The sequence below is a fragment of the Betta splendens genome, chromosome 24 (genome assembly GCF_900634795.4).
Source record: "Betta splendens chromosome 24, fBetSpl5.4, whole genome shotgun sequence".
NCBI lineage: Eukaryota > Metazoa > Chordata > Actinopteri > Anabantiformes > Osphronemidae > Betta > Betta splendens.
The window spans coordinates 13,905,623-13,916,559 of NC_040901.2; the positions used below are offsets into that span (position 1 = coordinate 13,905,623).

Here is a 10,937-nt window from a genome sequence, read left to right on the forward strand (position 1 = left end):
AGAGGAACGGTCCATAATGGATGTCAGCTTGGCCAACATCCTCCTCCACAGAGTCCAGGGGACCTCCATCCCAGCACAGAGCTCGTCTTCCTCACCAGCATGTTAGTAGCGGATGACACAGGCCATCACAGAGGCTCAACATGGGAAGCAGGACAGTAGGCCGAGTTCCTACTGGCACGCGTGTGAATAATAGTAATAATTGAACTTTATTGATCCCACATTGGGTCTGTCTTTACACAGTGTGTAAAGAGTCTCGTTTTTCTGGCACCTGGTGCCGCTTCTCCCTCTCTACCTTCTGCTTCTCAGTCGGTGTCCAATAAATTCCCCACAGGTGAGATCACAGATAACGGATCAGGTGGATTCATGTTGGATTTGTGCAGGTTTCTGTTGGAGTCAGGAAAAAGTCTGATCAGCTTGCAGCTCTTATTTATGGCAAACCAGATATACATGTAAACCAATGAGGCTGCCATTGGACTCAAAGGGAAATTAGTGACCAGATTTTCTATTTGTTCCATTTTGTGATAACTCGTGTTCCTATAAAATGCTATTGTTCCTAGATTATACGTCAGGAGAGATTCGTCATTTTAGCGTGACGCAAATATAGATCAGCTGATCAGGAAAACGCTGCCTGGCGGTGACGCGCAGGTTTGTCCACCAGGGGGCGTCACTGCACAACAAATGAGCCCGAGCATTTCCAGCTTACTGCGTCAAGTATCATCCTCATCGTCCGGCCTTTCATAAGTGAACGGCGTCGATAGTGACGTCATCGCGTGACACGCTGCAGGGTGAGGTTTGTTGTTCTTGATGGTCCGATTGTGACAGATACAGAAAATAAAGTGACTAGAAAGAAACACAAACACAACAAGAGACAGAAGTGACATGAAGATGGATATTAATAATAAGAGGAGTTCATCATTACAGCTCTCTGACGCACGGAGGGTCTGACGAGCTCTGCTTTGTTGTTCTGTCCTACAGGGGTTGGACCTACGGAACCGGATACACCTGAGCCTACTCGGCGGCCTGAAACCACCGAAGAGGCGTTCAGGGACCGTTGTTCTTCTGCCGCTCACGTTATATGATCCTCTGCAAACAGGAAATGAAGTGAGTGCGGAGGAGGAGGAAGGAGGAGGAAGGAGGAGGCGATGGGTCGAAGACCGATGCTCCAGTCGGAGCGCCGGAGGGTGCAGCGGTGAGACGTGTTGGACGGCAGCTGATGGGTGAGACACAAAATCCTAACTCTTACAGGAAGCAGTGAAGGTGTCACAGAGGGAGACGAGTGTTGACCTGAACGTTCCAGTGACGGATCCTTGTCCAACCTTTAGGTTAAAACTGGAAAAAAGTGATCAGCACTGAGTCTCATAAAGGTTATGATATTAATTTAAGGAGTAAAATATCAGAGTAATAATGAGAAGGAATGAATGAATGAATTGAAAGGAGTTTTTGAAAAAAATATTAGTTTTCACAGATATAATTGTTTTACTAGAGGATTCTGTCTTATTGGACCAGGAACTGGTGAGAGGATCACGAACTGGATATAAAAATGACAAGATCCATAAACTGATTCATACAGTAACTAACTTGCATTGATTTAATTTAGAGGATTAGTTATTGGAGGTGTTTGTGACGAATCGAAAACGAAATCCAATTTATTCATTGTTAGGGATATTTTTAAAACAAACAAATACATATACATATAAATATTATGATTATGATTATTATTATTTAATGTACACTCGAAGTAGCAAACCTTCATTCTGACGTTTTCTGTTAATTAAATCAAATATTAATTGTTAGACTTTTCTCATCACCCAGAAAGGTTCATATTTGTTGTAATTAAATGGTTTTAATAACATTAAGCAAGAAGTTTTTGTTTTACTTTTGTGCTTTAAACGCGTCTCGGGTTTATCAGACATTATAAACCAGGTCATTGGACCCTTTGGTTCCAGTCTCTTATAAACCAGGTCATTGGACCCGTTGGTTCCAGTCTCTTATAAACCAGGTCATTGGACCCGTTGGTTCCAGTCTCTTATAAACCAGGTCATTGGACCCTTTGGTTCCAGTCTCTTATAAACCAGGTCCTTACTGGTCCTTACTGGACCCTGGGGCCGAACTCTTGTTTCCGTCCCGTGCGCAGAGCAGAGCTACGGGGAGTTGAACCAGCTCGGCGGAGTGTTCGTTAACGGCCGGCCGCTGCCCAACCCGGTGCGGTTCCGGATCGTGGAGCTGGCCCAGCTCGGCATGCGGCCCTGCGACATCAGCCGCCAGCTGCGGGTCTCCCACGGCTGCGTGTCCAAGATCCTGGCGCGATACCACGACACGGGCTCCATCCTGCCCGGAACCATCGGCGGCAGCAAGCCGCGAGTCACGACCCCGTCCGTGGTCAGGAGCATCCGGGACTACAAGCGGAGCGACCCGGGCATCTTCGCCTGGGAGATCCGGCACCGGCTGCTGGCGGACGGGGTGTGTGACGGCTACAACGCGCCGTCCGTCAGCTCCATCAGCCGCATCCTCAGGAATAGGATCGGCAGGTTCTCCCACGCGAGTCTACAGGACCACGAACCGGAGCAGGTCCAGAACGGACACGTTTACCCGCCCTGGACCTACGGGCCCGCAGAACCGCCCGCCGGAACCAGGACGGACGTTTCCCGGAGCTGGCGCAGCGTCCTGGACTCCAGAGCGTTCATGGAGCCGTCCGGTTGGTGGCCAAAATACGTCACAACGAAAAATGGTTCCGTTAATAGTTAAGACCCATTTTATTTGCAACTTCATTATCCTTGTACTGAAAAGATGAAACTCCTGATTGGCTCCTTTCTCTTTAAACTCTGATCTCTTTGAGATCTGTTTTCAGAAAATGTTTCATTACAGTTTTGTCAATAAAAATGAATTAAATCGAAAAAGAAGCATTAAAATATAAAGTTGTATAAAACATTTTGTTATAATATTAATACTGTCTTTCTTACTGTAATTCAGTCTCAGGTTATATAACAATAAATAAAAGTAATGACAATTCCTGTCAAATATCAGATGTGAAATGTTTAATATAATGATTTTGTTAATTGATATTCTATTTTGTTGTGTTTTTTTGTTGTTTCAAAACACATAGAACCTTGTGAACCAGACTCTAAGCTCATGGTTGTTCTAACATTGTTTTCCAGCTCTGTCCGCATGTGATGGACACTCAGTCAAAGCAGAGGACTGGACCAGTATGACCAGTATGACCAGTATGACCAGCGTTAGCTGGTTCCCTCCTGCAATAAGTGGATCCGAGACAATCGGATACCCGCAGCAGGTAAAGACCATAAAACAGTTCGCTTCATTTGAGGCCACGACTTGATAAACTGAACTAAACCAGACGATAACATCGTCAAACACAGATTCATGCTCCAGTTTCTTTTTTGCTGCTGTTCCAATGCTCTGTGGCATCAGTTTCACTCCGAGGTCCAAACCTGGACTGTACTCGAGTCTGTGAAGGCTCAGTGAAGAGCGATGGAAGTGACCCCAGGCTCAAAACGACCAGAAAGTAAAGGTCAGCAGGTCCATAGAGACAGACAGCATCAGGACCCTGCAAACAAACGTTTACAGGAGATAGAAACGCTCCCTAGAATAAGGACGCGTCTGAGAGCAGGGATCCCTAGAATGAGGACGAGTCTAGAAGCAGGGATCCCTAGAATGAGGACTCGTTTGGAAGCAGGGATCCCTAGAATAAGGACGCGTCTGAGAGCAGGGATCCCTAGAATAAGGACGAGTCTAGAAGCAGGGATCCCTAGAATGAGGACGAGTCTAGAAGCAGGGATCCCTAGAATAAGGACGCGTCTGAGAGCAGGGATCCCTAGAATGAGGACGAGTCTAGAAGCAGGGATCCCTAGAATGAGGACGAGTCTAGAAGCAGGGATCCCTAGAATGAGGACGAGTCTAGAAGCAGGGATCCCTAGAATAAGGACGCGTTTGAGAGCAGGGATCCCTTTAATAAGGACGCGTCTGAGAGCAGGGATCCCTAGAATAAGGACGCGTTTGAGAGCAGGGATCCCTTTAATAAGGACGCGTCTGAGAGCAGGGATCCCTAGAATAAGGACGCGTTTGAGAGCAGGGATCCCTTTAATAAGGACGCGTCTGAGAGCAGGGATCCCTAGAATGAGGACGAGTCTAGAAGCAGGGATCCCTAGAATAAGGACGCGTCTGAGAGCAGGGATCCCTAGAATGAGGACGAGTCTAGAAGCAGGGATCCCTAGAATGAGGACTCGTTTGGAAGCAGGGATCCCTAGAATAAGGACGCGTTTGAGAGCAGGGATCCCTAGAATAAGGACGCGTCTGAGAGCAGGGATCCCTAGAATGAGGACGAGTCTAGAAGCAGGGATCCCTAGAATAAGGACGCGTTTGAGAGCAGGGATCCCTAGAATAAGGACGCGTCTGAGAGCAGGGATCCCTAGAATGAGGACGAGTCTAGAAGCAGGGATCCCTAGAATGAGGACGAGTCTAGAAGCAGGGATCCCTAGAATAAGGACGCGTCTGAGAGCAGGGATCCCTAGAATGAGGACGAGTCTAGAAGCAGGGATCCCTAGAATGAGGACGAGTCTAGAAGCAGGGATCCCTAGAATGAGGACGAGTCTAGAAGCAGGGATCCCTAGAATAAGGATGCGTTTGAGAGCAGGGATCCCTTTAATAAGGACGCGTCTGAGAGCAGGGATCCCTAGAATAAGGACGCGTTTGAGAGCAGGGATCCCTTTAATAAGGACGCGTCTGAGAGCAGGGATCCCTAGAATGAGGACGAGTCTAGAAGCAGGGATCCCTAGAATAAGGACGCGTCTGAGAGCAGGGATCCCTAGAATAAGGACGCGTTTGAGAGCAGGGATCCCTTTAATAAGGACGCGTCTGGAAGCAGGGATCCCTAGAATAAGGACGCGTCTGAGAGCAGGGATCCCTAGAATGAGGACGAGTCTAGAAGCAGGGATCCCAAGAATGAGGACGAGTCTAGAAGCAGGGATCCCTAGAATAAGGACGCGTCTGAGAGCAGGGATCCCTAGAATGAGGACGAGTCTAGAAGCAGGGATCCCTAGAATGAGGACGAGTCTAGAAGCAGGGATCCCTAGAATAAGGACGCGTTTGAGAGCAGGGATCCCTAGAATGAGGACGAGTCTAGAAGCAGGGATCCCTAGAATAAGGACGCGTTTGGAAGCAGGGCTCTTGGACCTGAACTTCAGATTCAAAGGAGCAGTTGGAACCAAAAAACATTAACTGCAGCATTTTCACATTTTTGGAAACAAAGGGCCATTTTGGAAAATGACGACATGAAAAGTAATGGAGAGAGGAAGTTAATTGATTTCTAGGGCGTTGACGGAAGCGTTTAGAGGCCGATGTGGGAGGATCAGCGTTTTTGTCCTTGATGTTTTGGATCTGATGCTGGTGAAAGCGTCTTGTCTCCCCGTTCTGCAGCCCCCCTGCCGTTTTCCTGCCTCGGCCCCAGCTTGTGCGTCTCCTCCACCCGGCCTCCCAGCAGCCGGCTCCTCCTGGGCCTCTGCTCGTCCTCCGGCTGCGCGGCGCTGGAGGCTGCAGGGTTCAGGCCTCCAGGAGGTGAGGAGTAGCATCATCCCACATGTAGAAGGTCTTTGTCCTCCATGAAAACGCATCTGAGCCACAGGCAGCACATCATCACATACAACAAGCCGCACACGTGTGTGTGTCAGCATCACATTAACAACAGAGTCTAGATTTCATGTAACACACACTTAAGGACTTCCAAACAATTTAAAACCCATACTTGATCAGGATCATTTTTACCATCAAAAGAGATTTTCATGTGTATAAATAAAATAATTTCACATTTGTTTTCCTGTGATGACGATGATGATGATGATATCAGGACATTGCTTTATTTGTTCTGCAGAGAACAGGAAGCTGAACAAACCTCACAGATCATCTTCTGTCTCGTGATGCCGGCAGGTTCAGGTCAAAGGTCACAGGTCACAGACGCCGGTGGCTCCTGCGGCTGCTTCTAACATCTTGTAACACGCGTGTGCACAGATGTAAAGATACTGTTAATAAATCTGCACGTCTGGAACCATCTGAGCTGCTTTAAATCAATTAAAGGCTTCATATGTCGATGCTGCGTCCAGTTCTGATAATAAATCAGTGGCTCCTTCTCACCAATGATTTGCTGACTGTCGCTCATCACACACTTTGCATGGACCTCATCCAGATGAAGTGTGATAGGATGTCAGTGGCTTTGTTGAAAGCCTCGTGGGTGTGAGGAGCAGGTTCTATGGCTGAGCGGCTTTGTTTAGCAGAGCACACGGTGCACAGCAGAACAGGCTCCATGACACGAGCGCCGTCCATGCAGTCATTGTGTAGAAATGCTGAAGACAAGACGTTCAGTAGAGAAAGAAAGAAAGAAAGAAAGAAAGAAAGAAAGAAAGAAAGAAAGAAAGAAAGAAAGAAAGAAAGAAAGAAAGAAAGAAAGAAAGAAAGAAAGAAAGAAAGAAAGAAAGAAAGAAAGAAGACAGTCGAGGGCGGGCGGCGGGGACGAGACGACGGACGGACGGCGGAGCAACGACAGACAGACAGACAGACGGACGGACAGACGGGCAGACAGGCAGGCAGACAGATCAGGCCTGGTGGAGTTCTATTAAACTGAAGGTGGAGTAGAGAGCAGGCACCTTAACATGTGGGGAAAACTATTTTTATACAGTTCACTTTTAGTCATAGAGCCCAGAAAAAGGTCATGAGCTTCATGATTATGAAATGAAATCTAACAACTCTCACTGAGTTGCAGCAGGAGACAGTGGAAAAGCTCCATTTAGCAAAAGAAACCAGGCTCACGAAGTGAAACAATAAATAAGATTCTGGAAAAACGAATTATCTAAAGGTGGTCCGTCACCACATCTCCACCAGTGCTGAGCTCCTAATCCTGTTCTCAGATGTGACAGGAAGATCTGGGCTTGTGTGATCAACACAAACTCACAATATTTGACCTGAGGATTAACATAGAAAAGCTTTTGAAATAGCGGAGTATCGTTTTTTTTGGCTAAATGCAAGTTTCAGGTTTCAGAGAAACCTCTTTTGGTCCCTGAAGGCATCATGCTGCAGTCAGACTGGGCCCTGTAAACTTTTAACCTGTTCTAGTGTTGTTCATTCATCTCTGACGACTGTAAAGTGAAAGACATCGTCTTGTTTAGTCTCGTGTTCCAGTTTCTTATTGCTTTAACGAGATAAAACCTTTCATTGCACAGTTTTTCCCTTTAAAGGCCCAGTGGAGCGTGCAGCGCTGTGGTTGTGCTCTATTTCAAGCCAGGCATGCTGCAGCTGCTTAAGACGCAATCACTACAGGATGTGTTCTATACTGCTGTTATTGTCTTTGTGTATTTGTAGTTTTTGGGGTATTTATTATTGCTCAGGTTGGTTTTAGAATATTAACAGGAGACGGAGCTGCTATATTGAGGGGGTGTGGGTTAACCTAATTTATCCCATGTTTAGAAAGGTCCTTTGAATGTATCACCGTTGGGTCTGTTGTAAATGGCCCAGACAGGTGTCAGTCTTCTCTGCGGTTCTTAGCCAATCAGTGACGGTGGGAGGCGGGCCTTAGAGAGGCGGCTCACAGCGGGAAAGGTAAACCCTTAAACGTTATATTCCCTAATATACACAAGATGGCGAATTAATGACGTTGATTTGCGTGAACCCCGCAATAAGAGTGAGAGCTCTGACATTAGAAACGTTTGTTTTGATTGATTTTAGCTAGTTAGCTAGTTAGGTAGCTTAGCGTGCTACTTAGCCGATTCAGGAATCTGGGGGGTTATGGACGTTTTTATTGAAACTCTTGGGTGGAAGTGTGTGGGTTTGTTTTGAAGTCAGCTAACTAAGTTACAGTTCATATTTGTAGACTGTTCGTAAAAATATTTAAACTTTAAAATCTTCTAGAACGAATCGACTGAACGGGAAATCAATGTCCACGTTTCAGCGATCTAGTAATTTCGTGTTTATTAAATAGGCTATAATCAGTGCTTGTTTGTCTTTATTCTCTTCTAAATTAATTTTAGATTAATTTAACATTGCACTTTAGCTTGCAGGATAATAAAAGAAAGAAGTGTGACGATGCAGGATGCGCTCTGGTCCACTGAGGTTTGGCAGAAGATGTCCTATGATTTTTGGTTTGTCATTATTTTAAATTGTAGTTTTCTAGAAGGCTGCATCTTGACATTGACAAGAACTTACTAATATTATTTTATAACTTTCACTAAATGAAAAACAAATACAGATGGAAAAACTGCAGATAATTTAGTGTTTTTAATAATTCATGGGTTCACGTTATATATTAAATTAACCCAGCATATAGTATTAAAGAAAGTTGTTACATAGACAGATGGACAGTATTGAACCCACAGCAGGGACATTCAATCACTGGAACAGCCACTAGAAGACAGCAATGAATTGTGCAGGATTGCAAGAAAAAGGAGCATAAAAAATAACAGTAGTAATATTAATAATAATAATAATAAACAAGATTATGTACATATTAACAACTCAAATAGTGTCCAAGGTTAAGTGAGCAAACAGCGGTGCAAATTTGAAGCGGTGGGGATGGAGGACCTGCAGTAGTGCTCCTTCCTACACTGGGGTGGATCAGTCTCCACTGAAGGAGCTGCTCAGAGCCCCCACAGTCGGGTGCAGTGGATGAGAGGAACTGTCTGTGATGGATGTGAGCTTGGCCAATATCCTCCTCTGACCCACCTCCTCCACAGAGTCCTTTTGTCCTCAATCTATGTCCTCCATATTAAAAGTGTATTATTTGTGATGATGGGCTCAGCAGCGTCTGCATTGCACTTATTAACACTTAGCGTAACCTCAGATTTTACTTCAGCCTCTTGCGACAGTTCCATGCGCAGAAATCTTTCTTCATTTGTCAAGCAATACTGCAGTTTTTGGCAAGATGCATGTAATGGAGAAATGTGGATGGACCACCCATCCTGCTGGTGCTGAAATAGACTCCATGGAGAGCTGTTGATTTCCACAGATCAGGAAACCTGGAGAATTAACCCTGTTTTCTGTTCTCTTACTAGAAACTGAGAAAATGGCTTGAGCAGGACTTGAAGGATAAACAGGCTTTAGTATAACATAACCTAGTGCCATGTTTTTAAATATCCATATTTATTGTGGTATTAATGCCTGAGTCTGTATAAATAATAAGAAGAATGTCTGATTCACTTCAGTGAAGGATGATTGTCTGTGCTGCCATCTACAGTTAAAGCACGTTAACAGCGTTGGATTTGTTTCTGGAGCAACAAAAGGCGGAAATGTAATCAATAGGATTAACAGGGAACTGTGGCTTACACTCTTCAGCCGCTGTTTTTTGTTTAGAATTTTAAAAGTGATCATTTTATTGGGGAACTCTCACATGGCCCTGACTTGCACCAAATAAAAAAGCGCCTGCATGAGGAGCTAGTGATGGTCCCATGAGGAGAACCTTTCCTCACATTCAGCTCAGAACGATCTAACTGGGGACTTGAACGGAGGCTGTAAAAATAGTTGGAAGGAGAAACCCCTCGTTCTGCCGTGGGCTGAGCTCGTCCCGGCCGGAGCGTCCACAGCTGAAAACACGGCTGTGTTTGTGTTTCACATCCATCATCTGCTGGAGACGTTTGTCTGATGGAGCAGAGTTGGACAAAGACACCGTGGAAGCGCATTCTGCTCACACAGCGTTTCACACTAACTGTGTCATATAGTTCAATAGGACAACTTGATTTTATGTTCGTCCTCGCCAGGACAACCTTTGTCTCCAGCATTTGGTGGCAAAACGTCTGCACGTTTGTTAAAGTGGAGTCAAATTCTCTTTTCAAAGGTTCTGTGTTTTAGAACTGAAATCCAGAAAATGGTCCTTGTGGTTTCCTTTTCATTGTCTGTTCATTTGGTGCTAAGTGGTAGGAAACACATTAAGGTGAAACAAGATCAGCAGCTTTTATAGTTGACAAGCTATACGCCAATATTTATCATATGTGTAAACACATTTGTAATTGAAGATTCCAACATATACAACATCTCTGTACTTGGTCAGAACCACCGGTCTCTGCACACACACACACACACACACACACACACACACACACACACACACACACACACACACACACACACACACACACACACACACACACACACACACACAGGTTCTGTTTGACACACTGACTGCAGAGCTCTCCCCTGCATTGAGAAAGTATTCATGCTTTAGCTGCGACATGGTTTGTCCACTAGGTGTCACTAGTGCTCAACATGCCTTTAAATTTAAAATGCCTGAAGTCAAAACTGATGCGTTTTTCAGTGGGAGCTGCAGTGATCATTCTGAGTCCTGCTGGGTTTTAAGCGAGTGCGGCTGTCTGTCAGTCCTTCCAGCGTCACAGGTGACCCAGGTGAACGCTGGGCCTGCCTCCATTTCCTGTGCTGCACATATGGTCTCTGAGGATTAGCAGACGGCTTTACAGCAGCTTTACTCTCTGGCAGAAAAGGATTCTCCAGCTTCTGAACATTAGGGCTCCATTTGGAAGTCTGACGCAGCAGCTGGTCGTCGTAACGAGCCGTCTCACCCACGACGGCCCCTCACAGTTCCAGACTTAGGAGGATTTCCCTCCCAGATTCCATTTGGAAAACACACAGGCACATGCAGAATGAGAGCAGAGGACGAGTCGATTCCTCGTAACCTTTCCTACTCTTGTTCCCCCCCTAAAACCCAGCTCTTTAATGGTGGGCATTTGTGCAGCTTTTCTTAATGATTTTAAAGTAACAGGTCTAACTTTGAGCTGTGAACTTCAAACTAGTGAAAGGTTTTTAGTGATTAGCTTCCTTCAGTCCTGTTGTTAAAAAATGACAACAGATTAAGACGCAGGCCCTTTTAGTGCGTTGTTGTGACATGAAGCCGTGTTTGTGTCTTGTGTCCTGTAGATGGCGTCAGCTTCTCA

At 45.5% G+C, this 10,937-nt stretch overlaps 1 protein-coding gene and 2 long non-coding RNA genes across 4 annotated transcripts in view; 2 read left to right on the plus strand and 1 right to left on the minus strand.

Moving 5' to 3' along the window:
- LOC114850036 (uncharacterized) overlaps positions 1 to 1,110 on the minus strand; it is a 1,657-nt gene extending 547 nt beyond the window's left edge. The window contains exons 1-3 of the long non-coding RNA XR_003784755.3: positions 920 to 1,110; positions 704 to 800; positions 1 to 384 (exon numbers count right to left, since the gene is read on the minus strand). The exon at positions 1 to 384 is cut by the window's left edge and continues 547 nt beyond it. This is a non-coding gene — a long non-coding RNA (uncharacterized LOC114850036). The remainder of the gene's footprint in view (positions 385 to 703; positions 801 to 919) is intronic.
- Positions 1,111 to 1,115: 5 nt separating this feature from the next.
- Positions 1,116 to 6,060, plus strand: pax1b (paired box 1b). 2 transcript variants are annotated; one of them, XM_029141945.2, is made up of 5 exons: positions 1,116 to 1,217; positions 2,135 to 2,740; positions 3,156 to 3,289; positions 5,431 to 5,568; positions 5,882 to 6,060. In XM_029141945.2, exons 1-5 carry the CDS (start codon positions 1,214 to 1,216, stop codon positions 5,894 to 5,896), a joined length of 897 nt encoding a protein of 298 aa, XP_028997778.1. In that variant the 5' UTR covers positions 1,116 to 1,213; the 3' UTR covers positions 5,897 to 6,060. The 2 variants fall into 2 exon arrangements, with proteins under 2 accessions (XP_028997778.1, XP_028997779.1); XM_029141946.2 differs by having other exon boundaries at positions 2,135 to 2,695.
- A 1,290-nt stretch (positions 6,061 to 7,350) lies between these two features.
- On the plus strand, positions 7,351 to 10,801 carry LOC129603730 (uncharacterized). The gene is made up of 2 exons (XR_008693930.1): positions 7,351 to 7,599; positions 8,051 to 10,801. It is a non-coding gene; the product is annotated as an uncharacterized LOC129603730 (long non-coding RNA).
- The last annotated feature ends 136 nt before the right edge of the window (positions 10,802 to 10,937 follow it).

Coding starts and splice junctions, on each gene's coding strand:
- pax1b (XM_029141945.2), top strand. Junction 2,741..3,155: donor GAAAAATGGTTCCGTTAATA/GTTAAGACCCAT, acceptor ATTGTTTTCCAG/CTCTGTCCGCATGTGATGGA. Junction 3,290..5,430: donor CAATCGGATACCCGCAGCAG/GTAAAGACCATA, acceptor CCCGTTCTGCAG/CCCCCCTGCCGTTTTCCTGC.